This window comes from Crocuta crocuta, unplaced genomic scaffold (genome assembly GCF_008692635.1).
Source record: "Crocuta crocuta isolate KB4526 unplaced genomic scaffold, BGI_CrCroc_1.0 scaffold177, whole genome shotgun sequence".
Lineage (NCBI taxonomy): Eukaryota > Metazoa > Chordata > Mammalia > Carnivora > Hyaenidae > Crocuta > Crocuta crocuta.
In genome coordinates, this window is record NW_027531880.1 from 2,645,894 (window position 1) to 2,663,908 (window position 18,015).

The following is an 18,015-nucleotide window of genomic DNA, read 5'->3' on the forward strand; positions in this document are numbered from 1 at the left end:
TCAAACATCATTTAACTGCAGCCTAATGAGGGACCCCAACTGAGGGCAGCTGAGCCTGTCACCAGATGCAAGAGATATTATATTGTTAAAGCCATTAAGGTTTGGAGTGGTTTGTGATGCAGCAATAACCTGAGCAGTACTTAAATGTACTTAAGGCAAACTGGTAGGCTTTTTACCTGAGTGATGCTTCTATTTGGGGACTTTTCTGTGTTGTGCTTCATTTGATCAAAACTTTGAGGGCAAAACACTTTATTTTTTGATTCAACCTAGCTTTGTCTTTCACTTCAATATTAAATACCCAGGAGAGACACTCAGAAAATGCTTAAAAAAAAAAAAAAAAAGAAGATATCTTCATGGTAATGAGTGAAGGGCACTATTTTGACAACATACCTAGTTTTTTTTTTATCTTGGTGCCACCTTGAAATTATACTTAGCTGATTACTTTAATGTAAATAAAATCCATTTCCACACTGGTACTGCCACTTTACCCAACACTGAAGGTGTCATACTGCAATGTTTAGGGTGATGGGGGAAAGGGTGAATTTTAATGGTGTACCAGGCAGGAAAAGGGGCTCTAAACACCTAAATGGGATGCTTCAAGAATAATGCTTTAGGGGCGCCTGGGTGGTTCAGTCAGTGAAGTGTTAGACTTCAGCTCAGTTTATGATCTTGCAGTTCCTAGGTTCAAGCCCCACATCAGGCTCTGTGCGGTCAGCTCAGAGCCCGGAGTCTGCCTGGGAGTCTGGAGTCTGCCTGGAGTCTGCCCCCCACTCACGTTCTCTCAGAAATAAACATTAAACACATTTTAAAAAATGTTTTTATTTCTGATAGAGAGAGAGGGAGGGAGAGAGAGGAGGGAGAGAGACAGTGTGAGCAGGGGAGGGGCAGAGAGAGAGGGAGACACAGAATCTGAAGCAGGCTCCAGGCTCTGAGCTGGCTGTCAGCACAGAGCCCGACGCGGGGCTCAAACCCACGAACTGTGAGATCATGACCTGAGCTGAAGTCGGACGCTCAACTGACTGAGCCACCCAGGTGCCCCGTAAACAAATTTTTTTTTTTTTAAAAAAGGATAGTGCTTTGTATTATTAAAGAATGCAATTACTCTACCATTGGTTCTTGCTGTTCTGTCGGTAGTAAGGCTGATCGTGCTAACGTGGTAACTCTAAGAGGGGAGAAGCCCTTGGACTATCAAAGTACCAGACTAAATCAAAACAAAATCTATGGATTTGGGGAAAAAACTTCAAATATTTATTGATTTACAACAAATCAGTGGCATAATCTTTATTATTTTTTAAGTCTATTTATTAAATTTTTTTTAATGTTTATTTTTGAGAGAGAGAGAGAGGGAAAGAGCAAGCAGGGGAGGCAGACAGAGAATCCCAAGTAGGCTCTTCACTGTACAGAGCCTGACACGGGGCTCGAGCTTAAAAACCATGAGATCATGATCTGAGGTGAAATCAAGGATTGGACACTTCACCAACCAAGGCACCCAGGCACCCTAAGGTTTATTTATTTTTAAGAAAGAGAGAGAGAGAAAGCAAGCGAGGGAGGGATAGAGAGGAAGGGAGAGAATCCCAAGCAGATCTTCACTGTTAGAACATAGCTGGATGTGGGGCTTGAACTCATGAACCATGAGATCATGACCTGACCTGAAATCCAAAGTCAGACACTTAACCGACTGAACCACCCAGATGCCCTAGTGGCATAGTCTTTAAATTGACAGTACACTATGGCAAGTGTCAAAGGCACGTGGATGAATACTATTAGACAATTATTTTTTAAAGTTTTTTTTTTTATAGTTTATTTTTGAGACAGACAGAACATGAGCAGGGGAGGGGCAGAGAGAGAGGGAGTCACAGAATCTGAAACAGGCTCCAGGCTCTGAGCTGCCAGCACAGAACCCAACACTGGGCTCAAAACCACAAACCGAGAGATCACGATCTGAAGTCGGACGCTTAACCAACTGACCCACCCAGGTGCCCCTATTAGACAATTATTAATATGTGTTTCACGGTGTACGAGCAGGAAGAAAAGTCTAAACTGAATTTTTATACAAGTCTTTATTTACAACTTGTTTAACAACTGTACACTTTTTGCAGCCTTGAAAACATTTTTGTACTTGAATGGGAAAATATAGTTTGACCAAATCTTAACTTTATTCTTCATATACATATACATATATTATATGCATACATATAAACATATACATATAATTAATACCATAACAAGTTGGCAGTCATAAAATTAAAATGAGTAATGATATCAAAAGGAAATATAATATTTCAAAAAAAATTAAAAATCTATCTTCTGGTGGTTTATTGGACTTTACGTTTTTGTGACTTACGTCAATGTTTCTTACTGAGGCTAACAAGTCATTCACCTCAGAAAAACAGAAAATCCACTGATCTAATATATGGTAAATGGTTGGTAAACCTGGTAAACATGTGGAAAAATCCTTCGATGCCATTATGTACTACGTTGTTAAATCGGTATCGATTCCATTTGTGAAGTCAGAAATTTAGAGTTCTATGTGGATTTCCTTTTTAGATTATAATGACAAAGAATGAAGTCAGATTATAAATTCAATAGTCGACCAGAAATAAGAATATACCTAGTAAGATCCTTTTTGTCAAAGCTTAACTGCAAGGTGGATAACTGTGATGCCAAATAGGAAACTAACAACAATTCATAGAACAATCATAATACTTAAGACATGAGTATAAGGCTTTAGAGTTGGGACTGTAATCAATACAACTCCAACTCCAATGTACTAAGGTGTTTTCCAGCTTATCTGAAAAGTTTAAAAAATACTACAGGAAACAAAAAGCCTTTTTCTATCCTCAAATCTTTGATAGAATTTATCAATCGAAATAAGGCAAATTATTAGATATGTTTGAATTTTACCATTCATTACACAGCCAAAAATTGGGTGCTATAAATGGTGGGGCAATTGTCAAAACATGAAAACTGCAAAACAAGATAACCCTGGAAATTATTTTTCTAGGTGCAAAGCATTCTGAATTACACATAACCTGCACGCAGCAAAGTTAGTGACAGCAATGACATTTTAGTGCATCTATATCTTAAATAACTAAGGCTATTAAAAAACAAAAGGCTACTATTCAAAAAAATTAAAAGGCCTCAAATCATTGATTGGCATTTGTGTACAGTCTTTCCCTGTATTTATACTAAAATACTATTTCTTATTTCAAGCATAATGAAAATTTCCTGTAACTAACATGAATCTCTGTAGAACACATATTAAATTAGGCCAACAAGAAAATAATAATACAAACTTAAATCACACCATTTACCCATCTGTACTTGAACGATAATAAGAATTTCATAATTTGCTTGGAATTTGACCTACTGGATTGAGTCTCTTTCCTGATTTAAAACATTTAAAAAGGAAGAGGAAAGCATCAGCATCATGACTTCCTAACAGGATAGTTAGTAACTACGTACCAAGCTGACCCAAAAGAATTATGATTAAGTCCCTTATTTTCATTAAAAAATTCAAAGATGCATCCATGTACGTCCTTTTCGCTATGTTAAGAAGTAAATTAATAAATACTAAAAAACGTTTCATTAACTAAGTCACTGGAATAAAATGCTTGCTTCGTATATGAAACTGAACTTAATTCATATAATCCAAGTTATTAAGAGCAAGAAAGTATGAAGGAAACCAAGAAAATTATTTGGATCTTAGTGTACTTTTAAGGGGGAGATAATCAAATGTGATGTGAGGGGGAGATGTTTAAAGGGACAGAAACAAAAAATTGTTGTCACTTTCGTTAGATCTATACAGAGTTAAAAATAACAGAAGAGAAGGATAAATGTTTAGCAATTTTTATTTGTAAATAAATCAAGCATTCACTGGTTTCTGCTCTTCGTGTGTTAGAAACTATGTATTGTCAATTTGAGGACTACAAAAAAAGGAGAAAAAGCCTGAAGATGCTAGGTTATGAGTTACAAAATAATTTAATTTTATCACTTGAAAAGTAAAGTGCTGAGAATCTATTTCAAAAAATACATTGAAACCTAGTCTCAAAGAATAGGGTTTTGATTTCCCAATGTCTTTAAAAAGGGTTGGTATTAATTTTTATAAGAAAAACAGCTTTCTTCAACTACGGCAGTAAAACCCAATAGTTATTATAAGTTAATTGAAAACCCTTATTTTGTCCTTATTTTCTCTTTGGACCTTATAGCACTGTAAAAAGGCATTTTTCTGCAATGATGGAAATGTTCTAAATTTATGCTGTCTGATATGGCAGCCACTATCCATGTGTGGCTACCAAGCACTTGAAATGTGGTTGGTGACTAGAGAACCAAAGGTTGAATGTTACTTAATTTTAATTTAAATGTAAATCACCATGTGTGACTAGTGGCTAATAAATTGGACAACGTAGGTCCAGAATCTACTCTTATCTAAAGTAGCATAAAGCCACTTGATGGTACAGACATTTAGAAGGGAACTTCCAGGGGCGCCTGGGTGGCTTAGTCGGTTGAGCGTCCGACTTTCGCTTAGGTCATGATCTCGCGGTTCGTGGGTTCGAGCCCCGCGTCGGGCTCTGTGCTGGCTGCCAGCTCGGAGCCTGGAGCCTGTTTCAGTCTGTGACTTCCTCTCTCTCTGAGCCTCCCCTGCTCACGCTGTCTCTCTCTCTCTCCTAGAAATAAATAAAAATAAAAAAAAAAGGGAACTTCCATTCAACAACTAAATTAATAGATACTCAAAACATCATATTTTGTCCTCATGTGTGTGTATGTATGAGCATACTTCTTTTTTAATTTTTTACTTTGGGGGACAAAGCAACTCTTCCCTCAAAGGTCAGGGTCTAGACTTCTCGATTTCAGTGTTGCTCTCTTTTGGGTGACTTTAATTTGAGCAAAGCTCATCAGGAGAACAGGGAGTAATGCAGAAGAAAATACTACAGAAACTTTTCACACTGTAAAGTTAGCATTTTTCTGATGTAAAAGCACAAAACAAAACTCTAAGAGAATGTTCTTATGAGCAAATCTCCCTATTCTTTGGCAGTAATCATGTGTCAATGTTTACGTAACAACATACAAGTCAGCACTTTTTGACTATGATTTGAGTATTAACATTTTTAAGTTACAAATGGAAGAGTCCTGATTCCTAAAAATCTCTCTCAAGAGAACAAGCTGAAAACTTAGCTACCTTTGAACTGTAGTTCATTAAGCATACCTGTGATAACAGAATGAAGAATATTTCTGGAGCATTCTCCTATGTTTCTCATCAACTAACTCCATTTGTGCCTTATGACGCCATTTTGACAGCTAGTTTCTCATCAACTAACTCCAGCCGTTTCCCAGATTTTCTGACTTTATAGCTCCTGGAACCTGGTTTCCTTTCTCCTGTCTTTGGGTATAGGGAACGATGAAGAAACTATGCAAGTTAAAGGCAATCTGTAGGTTTGTATTTTAGGAGACAGCACAGCAAAGGTACGAACTCCCCGTGGCTGATGGGCCATCTCTCTGGGAGTCGGGAGGACCAGGAGTGACTTAGTATCAGGCCAGTGGGTACTTCCCCTTTTATCAGGAGGCCTGCTTAGAACAATTCGGCTGGTTCGTCTGAGCCCAGGAAGCGGACTATTCTGGTCTTTCCAAAACGGGTACCACACAGGCCATGGGACTAGAACCTTCTCAGTGCCTTCTGGTATTCTCTGATTAACTAGCAGATTGTTTATTTTTTACTAATATAACTCCAGAAAACAAAATGTTTCAAAGGTGTTGGCATTTGAGAGAGCTTGGCCTCATGAGTACTGACTTCTACAAGTTCTTATTAATGTGAAATATAAAATGCAATTTATGCCTAGTAGCCCCAATCCAGCTTCAAATAGATCTCTAGACTTAAAATTTTCAGATCCCACTTTAAACATTTCAGGAAGAGTACAGACATCACTTCCTTGGGTGATCTTTTGCGTTTTTCTTAGTGAGCATTGCAAAATAAGGAAGAGACCCTAGCAGAAAAGATATAAATAGAAAATGCCACAGAAAAGTCGAAGAAAAATAATTACCTAATATTAGTAAAGTGCTGTGAATCTTGCAGTAAAGTATAAATACATAAATGATTAGATGTAACAGTAAATAATATTAAGACACTTATCTCTAATAGTGACATAAATAAACACACTGGAGAATGTATATACAGTAATCACTGCCCATAGGTTGACAAATACACCAAGAATAAACATGAATGCCTTTTATTAATTTTAACAGTTGCTAAACTAATCTTTTCCTTTGTCAACTTAGAGATCTCTAAAGTGATAACACCGGCTCAGAAGTCTCCCACATATATTAAATCCTCAACATGCTTTGGTAGTTTTCTTTTTCTCATTTTGAGATTATTCTTGTCATCGTATTTAATTCTTCCTTTAAGCTCCAAGTAGGTAGAATTAAGGATATTTGATAGCCCTATGGGCCTGATATTTTGTGGCTATGGTCACTTTTTCTGATGATTTCATCTTCAGATCCTAAAGATCTAATTCAGAGCTTGGTGGTTAACGTATCAGGTACATAAAAGACTCTCTTGAATATATTTTTAAAAATCTCTACTCCTGCTTTCAATTTAAACAAAATTTTGTGGGAGAGGGCTACTATGTCTAATTAGGGGGGAACATAAAATTGATCCTAAGGTGTATAAACTAGATAAAGCAGCAGATCTAGAAAAGTCAGTAGTAATTTTCAGCTACCACAGATTTCTTCTTATCAGATCCAAGTATCCTCAATGGCTACAAATCACCATCCTAGATTTAGCAATGGGTAACAGTTTCAAAATAAAAATAGATGCTTTCCCTTCGACTGATAAACATATAGTTAATACTGTATGTCCAGCTAATGCCCATTGAAGGGAAGGACAGTTAGAAACTAAATTACATTTTTGTCTACTCTTCTTTATTTACTGATCATGTAAGAAAGAAGGTTTTATGTAAACTATCACTTGAGGAACATTTGTTAAGACAGAGTTAGTTTTCATTGTATTAGTACTTTTAATCTGCCTGGATATTTATTTATAATCAGGCCACTTCTTATCATGATAGTCCATTCTAATTTCTAGGAATGGATTTGCCTTAACAGCCTTCAGTTACTTCCTCACATTTTTATGCTCACTTATAAATCGATCTTACAGAATACTATTGGAAAACAGAAAAATAAGGAAGAGAGACATCACATCATTGTGGCTATAGAACTGTTAGGAAACATGTATAGACCCTCTACAATTGTCCAAACTCATATACTTGCCATAATTAGGTTCAGGTCTCTTGTTTCTCAAATAAACTAATGTCCCTTTCTCAATCAATTTAAGTGCAATGTGAGGAATCCAAGTATATTTCAAGATAACATAAACTTCATACATTTTTATATTCATAGATAACCCACATGTGAATTGGACTGCATCGATAAAAGGCTGTTTAACAACAAAATAATCAAAAAATTCTTTCCAGGAACATATTCAGTGATTTAAAAGAGATGGATGCCATCACATTTGTGCTGTCCTTCATTTTATAAAAAGGAAGATAAATATTAATATTTCTGGGATTTGGGGGAATGGGGACGGGCAGACACTGGCTGTGTCAGCAGCAAATTATTTTGCTTTTTAGGTTCTGAGAAATGAACATTATTTACTGTAAAACTTTAGGACAATAAAATTATTGTGCTTAAACTGGACAATAAGACATTTTCAATAAAAGGAACATACACCAATTATTATTTAAATATGCTTTATAGAAAGTAAAAAAGTTGGATGACAGATACATTGAGAATAGCCTTCCTCATATAAAAACTTCATGATATAAAATATTAGGATCATTATAGTTACAAAGAATAAGCTCTGGAACCACTTTCTAAATGTAATGAAACTGGGTGGTACAACTACCAAAATAAGCTGCCATTTTGACAGCTGGGACTATAGAAAAAGAGATTATCACTATCCAATGACCCTCTCAACTCAGAAAAAGGGAAAATAAGAAGCACGCTAAAATAATTTCCAAAGATTACGATACCCCATTTCTTTTGTAAATACACTCCTTCATCTACTTCAGGGCATCACACAGGCTTGACTTGGAAGTATAATGAATGCTACATCAGCGCAATGAGTCCCTTCATCATCATACAAGGGTGAAAAGTCAACGTTTCCTTCCATAGTTTAACAAACAGACAACAGAAAGCATTTTGCCTTAAGGCTGTTATTCTGCAATCAGCAAAAAGTCAAACACCAAGCACTTTCCCCTCACTTTAGAATCATGGTATTCTTACCCTCAGGGTTGGAAACTAGCTGGGTGTGTGGTAGCTGTGGGTTATGGGTGCTTTTTCAGATAATCTCACATGTTCCAACTGGAGAGAACTGTAGCATTCCAGAGTCTGAGATCTGGGCGATTGAAAATTAAGTGCAGAGAGTTAAGATAATGTTAAAAATTTAGATTTTGGTTTCCAGATAATTCTCATTTTGGGATAAGGATTTTCAATTTTTTAACATGGTGTTAGCTTGAGAAGATTGAATGTTTGTCTGAGGGCAAGAGACACTCGAAAATACTTTGTATCATTAGCTAACAAAAATAAACAAAACTGCTATTGAAAAGGAGAGGTGAGTAAACTAGCTAATAAATTGATTTTTTCAGCCTAACTCATCTTTCACTGATCACTTGTGCTTACACAGTGTGGATTTTCCTGCCTGTGCGGGGACTAATGCAAAGTCAGGGCCAATGTTTCTGACTGGATAACATGTAGCTTAATTTTTTACAATTGAGCTTTACTGTATAACAAAACAATACAACTTCAACAGAATTACAAATGCAAAATTATCCTATTATAATCTACTCATCTCACATCCCACCAAGCCAATTTTACCAGGCTGGGGCTATCAAATACAAATAATGCAATCTTAATCAATTTTGGAACATGGGTACTTTATTTAGGGACTTCTTTTTCTTGGTTATTATAGACAAATGATATGATTGAGTTTTTGAAGCTCTTTTAAGATATGTACAATTGTATTATTTATTCTCTTTTTATGTGGTAAAACTACAGTATTTGTTGGATTTTTTCTGATCACAAACTTTGTAAATGCACACTGCAGAACATAAATGTTACTCTTTAAAAATCTTTAGTTATTTACTTTCTATTTTCTTACCCTGGTTAGAAGGAAAACAGAAAATAAGCTTTTTGTTCATAAGAATTCAACACTGCGGGGATGGGTCACCGCAAGCGAATGCAGTAACACTGTACTTACTCCACTGCGGAGGCCAGGCTATAGCTATAGCTCCACTGTACGAGCAAACTGTGGCTTCAGGAAGCTACTGTATACAAGGGGTCTGTAAGAATATAGCACAGTATAGCTCACATCTAGGTAAAGTGCCCAATGGCTTTTAACTTCCCGACAAACCTCCTGAGAAATTATTAATCATTACTGGAGAAATAGCAATTTATAAATCCTGCCTGAGGAGCGCTGGGCAAGGGAAACAGGGCTGTTACTGCTACAGCTAAGTTTTATTCTGGCTTTTTAAAAGAACACCAGAATGTTCAGAAATATAATTTCTGCTATGTAATGAAAGTAACATACTAAACCCATAAAGGTACAGTAAAGGAGCGTGAAAGTTATGAATGTAAACACCAAAATAACAGCATGCAAGAGATGCCAAAGAAAAATAAGTAAAACTTGCTTCTAAAGTTTGGCACCTGGTAGGTTAGGAGGTCAGGACTGGGGCAGTAGACAGAGAACTAAGAATTAAAACCTCACATCTCATAGGATATAATCCATTTAATAAAGAGCTCATAGACTTTTATTTTCATCCATCTTATTCTGCAGGTAGTATAATTTCCAAATAATTTAAAGTTACCAAGGTTAGTGTTCATGCCCTGTTTTAAATAAGATAGCTAAGTCCTTATGTCATTTGTGAAATAAGGGGGCAGGGGTAAGAACCATCTTAACTAGTTTTTAATCTTTTATTGTTACATTTGCCCATGTTCATGAGGCCTGCTTAGCCTCCTGAAACCCCACAATGCATTCTAGTCATATGGTTCTCTCCATTATTACTAATACTTCCTGTTTTATAGTCTTATCAGGCAGAAGCATTCATACTACGCTCAGACTTCTGTTCTTAATGTAAAAAATGAGCACAATGTATGGAGTCATTTCCATGTATCCTCTAATACGTTTCTTTAAGAACGGTTTCGGAGGACAAATGAAAACACTACTAATTTTAGGCCAATTTTCTTATAAACAAGAAAGTAAGGATTTAAAATCAAACATGTGAATATAGCTTCTGAAAATTCTTAATTACACTTAACTTGATTTAGAGTTATTCATTTGTACTTAATCTATAGGACTAAATGAAACCTGAACTTCCAAATAGCAAGTACATGAAATAAAATCTTATTAGGTGATGTATCTGAAACCAAAACCAACCAAGCAACCAATCAACCCAATTTCAATAATTTTATGCTTTAAAATTGGCTATGGTACAAGAAAAAGGCTGGAGAGGAACTTAGATATAATTTGGGACCAAATACTTAAGTCAATATGGGAAGTCAGGCAGAGGCATTTCATTTTCAAATGAATGCTGTTTCACATTTATATAGCACCTTATAACAGCCAAAGTGCTTTACAATCATTATGACTTGATAGCCATTCATCAATGTAAATGAACATGGTTTACAATCTGTCAACAAATCTAAGAACTTTGAGGCAACCAAATACCCAAGAGAATCTATTCAGCGGCAGATCCTTGGACTAGTACATAGAATTCAGAAAAAAATGTTAAGAGACTTGTCATAACATCACATAGAAGAAGTCACTTATTGATCTTAAGGACTGATATTAAGATGTTAGGTTTAGGAATTACCGAGAAATGGGAGGATTTATACTCAAGAATAAGTAAAATGAGGTGCAACAAGGAAATTGTCCAAAAGCTAAGGCTATCTATTACTTCTAAGTATATGAAAAATAACCTTTTAGATGTGGAGGGTGGGTGAAACTGTAAATGTCAGCCTTGTTGCTAGAATTTGATCCTTAGTTACTATGATATTCCAAAACAAGAAAAAGATTAATGCACTGCCTGATTCTTTTGTTCTGTAATTTCCCGCCAAATAACCTAACCAATGCATTATCTTCTGTCAGCAAACAAGATAGCAAGGAATAATGAAATTTTATGTATGTCTTAAAAATAGTTTCCAAATCTTTGGACAAATTTAATTTCCTATAAAACAATGTGGAAAACTTAATTTTTCCCCTTCTAAATAAATCTATCAGGTGCCTTAGGTAACATCTGATTAGCACCTCTGCCAATGTATTTATGTCTTTGCAAAAAGTGCACTTGCCAACCACTTTATATAGTAAATATGCAAGTTATTTGAAGTGCGTTGGAAAACAATTGAAAACACAGATTAATACATCATAAAAAGATTAATTCCCTTTAAACAAAGACATTCTTATAAAGCATGGTAACACAGAGGCACAATAAAGAATATAAATTGTATATCAATTATTGGCAGAAAATCTAATTCATTACAAAGCCTACACCATTGGGGAAAGGACATTTGTCATACAAAGAAAAGTACTACACTATTATACAACACTTTTAACTGGGCATTTAAAAATTTTTGGCACATTAAAAGGAACTGAAAGGACTACAACATAAAGAACCAAGAAACTAAAATATTATAGGAGAGAGAAAGTCCTCAAATGAGAAACAACTAAATATCAACATAAACGAGACAAAAAATAAGCTGGCTGAATTTCCTGAAATGTTGTCATATGTAACAGAAGTATGCTTTGAACGGAGGGTGTTCCTTTATGCTGACGGCAGGACGTGTCTACCTTGCTGTGGCTGGCTGAACGTGGCCGGGGTAAGACCTTCTTGTGCTGGTGGCCTGTCTTTGCCTAGCCAGAAATGACTGCCCTGATCCTGTACTAGCAAGTCTATCTTCAGCCGCCTTTTTATGCAGGGTCATTCCCTATAGGACACAGGAAAGAAAAATAATCAATAAAAGAAAGTAGAATACACTCTCACACACACAAAAATTTCTTCATGCAGTATTTGTCACATCGCGTCATAAGGCACAATTAGGAATGTTAATTCTGCTCAGTACAGATTGGAATCTCGCAGAGACATCTGTTCCAACAATTAAGTATAAATTTTCTCTTGGAAAAATTAAGCCTTAATTTTCTGAATTTACAATTACCAAAACAACAGATAATAGAGATGGAATTTTGGAATACATTACCCATAATCATATCTAGTTCCTTCTCAAATCAAATGTATAAAGTGATTTCCCAAGAACAAAAAGTGCAATTGATTGGTAGGAGTTGATTCACACAAGGTTGTGGAGATCACATCGCTTATTTTGAGTGAAAAGCACACATTGTTTCTTAAGGAGGAAAGCCACACCAGGTATAATACATACCACCAGGGTGTTTTTCTTCACTTCAGGCAGGCTTGTATTCTCAAGCAAATTAAGAAAAGTTCCTGACAGTCCACCACAGAGGGCCCAAACGAGAGCCGAGGGTCTTTGGTGAAAACTGGAGTAGGATGGCCTGCTAGCTTAGAAGGGAGAGGATATACAGTTGCTGGGCCCAGAGCACCTTTACCAGGAGGGAGGAAACCTCTTTAAACTGTTAGTCTACGAGGAGATTGGGGAAATAGTGGGTTTGGTACTTATTTCATAAGCCAGTAAAGAATCTTGGCCAGGGAAACATTAAGCACCGAGATCAGCTATTTAATCTCAGCAGTGACGGGCTACAAGTAAACTGAAGGGAGGAAGTGGATGCTGTAACAAGGAAGAAAGGAAGAAATAAGCAACTGAGAACTGAAAGGAGAGCAGGTACATATGCCAAGAAATGTAAAAAGTCCTAGGGCTTTCCTAGAGAAAGGAAAGATAGGCACAGAAGAGAGAAGACTAAACAATCGACCTTCCCATCACTAGTTAGCTTCTAGGGAAAACGCTGGTCACAGCTTTGTATCTTTAACAGAATGTGTCCGTCATGCACACCTAAATATGTGACACTTCTCCATTTTCCCAATGGGAAAATCCAGAAAAAAATTTTTTTCACTCAATTTGAAATCAAAGCACTTAAGAATCTGAAGAAAACTGACAAATATCTACTGGTAATCTTTAATTTGTTAATTTGGCTACATATATTAACTAGTTATTTAAAATACACTATTTTTTTCATTTTCACATTTCAAGCAACTTATTCAAATTCTTCACACACCTTTAAGACCTAGGTAGCCATGACCAGGCAATTCTCTGAGATACTTAATGCCTGTTCCCAGTGCCTGTCACCTTCTCTTTCATTCAGTAGTCTGAGATAGAGAACTTTCTGAGTGTATGTATGGCTACCTCACTGGAACATAACTTGTGTGAGTCTACCTGGAGTTATTCCTTTACTCTCTAGAGAGCTGAAAAGTGTTCTTTAATACCATGTCACAGAATAAATGTGGTTCTATAACCACAATATGTGAAGTCATACAAATCGATCAAAACTATGAAATGACTAATAGGTGTTGAGGGGCAGAGTTCCAAGATCACTAATACTAACCTTTAAAGAGGGAAGAGGTGGATTCAGAACTAGTTCCCAGAGAACTTCCTTAGATAATTTCCCCCTACATTTTATTTTTCAATTTCAAGAAGCCTATATTTGTTAATAATACTATTTTAAACCTAATTTGATTTCTTCTTTTGCTTTTTAAAATTATGATAAGTTGTGAAATGTGTAGTTTTAACCGAGGCAAATATAAATGTGGATAAATTATGAAATTGTATGATTTCTGACAAACATAAAATCACATTGGTAGGAAACCTGGGATATGACCCTTTAAGGCACGGTATCAGTTACAGCTGTAAAACAGATACAGCAGTCACATAACTATAGGGTCCCAGGGGCACAATGAAAAGACTCTGATTCAATTTCCTGCCTTAGGCAGCTAACATTTTGACAAGGCAGAAGTGGTCTTTTTTTTTTTTTTTTTAAATGTTTTATTTATTTTGAGAGAGAGATAGAGACAGAGTGAGCAGGGAAGGGTCAGAAAGAGAGGGAGTCACAGAATCCAAAGATAAGCTCCAGGCTCTGAGCTAGCTGTCAGCACAGAGCCCGATGTGGGGCTCGAACCCACAAACTGTGAGATCATGACCTGAGCCGAAGTCGGATGCTTAACCGACTGAGCCACCCAGGCGCCCCAAGGCAGAAGTGGTCTTGTTGGGAAGAAAAACAAAGAAGAAAAAAAGACCAGTCTAGGACAAAATACTGAAAAAAGTACAGCATTCTTCAAAATTCACAGCTATTCATATCCAGAAAGGCTTACCGAAGCCCAGAATGCTGCTGTCCTGCAAAGGTAATGAAGTCATTGCACAAAACAAAAGCTACTGCGTCTGTGTTTAGAGGTTACCGAAGTCCCCTTCCCCTAGAACAAAATGGTACTGAGGGGCAGAAATCAAACTGCCATTTATCTTTCTATCCTGTAGGAATAATGATGTGTTCAAAACGTCCTGATCCTGTTTACAGTGGTTCTCATTTCTGCTTTTCAGTCCTAAGATCAGTATTAGGTTTTGTTAGTGTGCGTTAGGATAGCAATTACTTTCAGATTCATTTGGTAGAATTATTTCTACAATAAAGGTAGTATAATAATTATTAAATATTCACTGAACTTTGCAATATGCTTTGAAGTGTTATTTCCTTACCATATTGTACCAGGCACTAACAATAAACTTCTCCTCCATTTCCCTTTGACTCTTGGTTTTCTCATATTCTTTCTAAAAAAACAAGCACATGTAAACATGTAAAGATGAAAAACAATAGTAATAAAATATAATTAGTTAGCTAAATTCATGGACACAGTTGTATATAGCAAGGCTCCTAGAAAATAAAGAATCAAAAGTCAAATATCTCATTGTACAGTATAGTGAACTACCTACCTCTAAAGAATGGAACAATCGGTCCCGTTCCTGGAGCTGATTTTTAAGAGCTTGTATTTCTGGTGCTGCTCCTTGATTCTGCTTAGGATCTAAAGTACGGATAACCTGCAAAACGGAATAAGAGAAAACAATTTGAAGTTTCAAACTTAAAAGAATGTAACATCTAAGGAAGCAGTTATATAAAAGAAAAAAAAATCAAGGACGAACCTTGTCAGAATCATAAAGCTATCTTACAAGGATACTTTAAAAATTTGAATGAATGAAATAATATTCAATTATTGTAGCTCTCAATTATATAAAACTTTTTATCTATGTAAAGAATCAATTTTAAGTAGTAATTCTGGCTTAAAACAAATAATACTACAACACACATTACTGACGGCTGTCTACCCTTTTCCTTTCTTCAAATGTGGCTTAGCTACCCTCTCTCTCTGATAGAGCTGATCCTGATGGTTTAAAAGCCTATCACTGTGACCCAGTCGCCTCCTCTGCCAGTGGCTCGGGCATGTGATGCATTTCTAGCTGGTCTACCAGCAGTCTTCGGGGAAAGGTCTTTTTGCTTTGTGGCCCAATATTTTTACTATCAAAACTGATCAAACCTACAGAAAACTTGAAACAGAGGAACAATAAAAACCCATTTACTTTAACCTCAATTCACCAACTGCTGTACCGCACATTTTCTCTACACACACACACACACACACACACACACACACACACACACACACACACACGCTTTTTTGGGAGAACCCTCCCCCCCTTTAATGTTTATTTTATTTATAAGAGAGAGAAACAGAGGATCCAGAGCAGGCTCTGTGCTCCAATCAGAGAGCTCAATGTGGGGCTTGAACCCATAAATTGTGAGATCATGGCCTGAGCAGAAGTCAGACGCTTAACCGAATGAGCCACCCAGGAACCCCTAGAAGCCTATTTTAAAGTAATCAGCATGGGGTGACTGGGTGGCTCGGCTGAACATCCAACTCCTGATTTTGGCTCAGGTCATGATCCCAGGGTTATGGGATCAAGCCCTGTGTCAGGCTCTGTGCTGAACATTGATACTACTTAAGATTCTCTCTAAAATAAAATAAAAATTAAAAACACAGAATAAAATAATCTACAGACTTCATAACACGTAACCCTTAAATACTTCAACTTAGTTGAAGCATATGTCTTCTTAGACTAAGGATATTATCTTACCTAATCACAAGACCATCATCATCTATAAGAAAAAGAACAATTCTAGAAGTCATCACTATGGGTTCCAAATCCACATTTCCACAGATATCTCCAAAATGTCTTTTATAACTGCTCCTTCCACCACCAACACAGGACCCAAAGATTAATGCATTACACTTGGTACTTTGATCCCTTTGGGCTCTTTTAAATTAGAACAGACTCTTGTCCTCTCCCATACTCCAATGCCTATTTTGGTTTTTCATAACATTAACTTTTATCCCCAATTCTTGATTTATCTGATGACTTCTTGAAGGTATTATTTAACTTGTTCCAATAATCTCATTTTCCCTGGGAACTGAGTTAGGTCTAACAGGTTGCTTAGATTTAGGTTAAATATTATTATGACAATGATACTCCATCAGGAGGCATAAGATGTTGATTGTCCTACCATTAGTGTAGCTTTTCTTTTTTATGTCTTTATTTTGAGAGACAGAGAGTGAGCGGGTGAGGGGCCGAGAGAGAGGGAGACACGGAATCTGAAGCAGGCTACAGGCTCTGAGCTGTCAGCACACAGCCTGAAACAGGGCTCGAACTCACAGACTGTGAGATCATGACCTAAGCCGAAATCGGACATTCAACCAACTGAGCCACCCAGATGCCCCTAGTATAGCTAATTTTGATTACTTAAGGAGGTGACTGCCACTTATTTTCTACATAAAATAACATTTTCCTTTAGTAATTAGTAACTACTCTGTGGGGTGACCTAATTTGATTGCTACTTCTTCCTTGTGCTTTTTCTTTGTCAAAGATTTCTTTTCTTCTTCTGATAGCTTTTGGCGTGAGAAGTCACTGTACATGCACTAAACTGGATGACAAATGAAACATGATTAGAAAGTGGAGGGGCACCTGGGTGGCTCAGCTGGTTGAGTGCCCAACTTCGGTTCGGGTCATGATCTCATGGTTTGTGGGTTCAGGTCCCACACTGGGCTTGCCTGCTGTCAGCATAGAGCCACTTCGGATCCTCTGTCCCTCTCTCTCTCTGTCCCATCCCTGCTCACTCTTTTTCTCTCTCAAAAATAAACAAACAGTTATGGGGCACCTGGGTGGCTCAGTTGAGCCAGCAACCGGGAGCCAGCAACCGACTTCGGCTCAGGAGATGATCTCACAGTTCGTGAGCTGGAGCTCTGCATCAGCTCTGAGCTGGTAGCTCAGAGCCTGGAGCCTGCTTGGAATTCTGTGTCTTCCTCTCTCAAAAATGAATAAACAGTAAAAAAATAAAAAATAAATAAACATTAAAGAAGAAGAAAGTGGAGTGAGATGCCTGGAAAGTCATACTGACACTTTTGGCTTTCTCTAAGTATTTTTTATATCGTTCTTCCATTTGCTTCATTTCCTCTTCTTTCTTTCGTAAAGCTTCTTGTAATTCTTCAATCTTTAAGGCTATAGATGAGAGAATTAAAAAAAGAAAAAAATTTTTTTTAGATTGTAACAACTTGAAAAATATTTCACCTGACAAAACAGTTAACTGCTTTGAGAGACTGGTCTGGTCCTATATATAATTTTAAAAATTCAAAATGTTTTGTTCTTATGAAAACCTTTTCTTATAAATAAACAGAAACTTCAGTAGTGAAATGCATAAATTAAAAAATATCCACTGATGACAAGTGGATAAACACAATGTGGTCAATATGTAAAATCAAGTGTTATTCAGCTTAAATTTTGATCTGTGTTAGAACATGGAGACAAGAGAAGTGAAAATGGAAGACATTTCATTAAGTGAAGTAGGCGGGACATGAAAGTACAAATGTAGGATTCTACTTAAATGAGCTACTTACAGGAGTCCCATTCTCACAGAGGAGAGAAGAATAGTGACTCCCAGGGGCCAGGAAGCTGGGCGGGGGGCGGGAG

The 18,015-nt window shown here is 36.7% G+C and overlaps 1 protein-coding gene across 1 annotated transcript in view; it reads right to left on the reverse strand.

Moving 5' to 3' along the window:
* Positions 1-2,041: 2,041 nt before the first annotated feature.
* The window catches only part of HOOK3 (hook microtubule tethering protein 3), a 112,554-nt gene continuing 96,580 nt past the window's right edge, over positions 2,042-18,015 (reverse strand). The window contains exons 20-23 of the mRNA XM_077773056.1: positions 17,447-17,547; positions 14,932-15,036; positions 14,698-14,769; positions 2,042-11,973 (exon numbers count right to left, since the gene is read on the reverse strand). Coding sequence (XP_077629182.1) covers positions 11,833-11,973; positions 14,698-14,769; positions 14,932-15,036; positions 17,447-17,547 — 419 coding nt within the window. The 3' untranslated portion in view covers positions 2,042-11,832. The remainder of the gene's footprint in view (positions 11,974-14,697; positions 14,770-14,931; positions 15,037-17,446; positions 17,548-18,015) is intronic.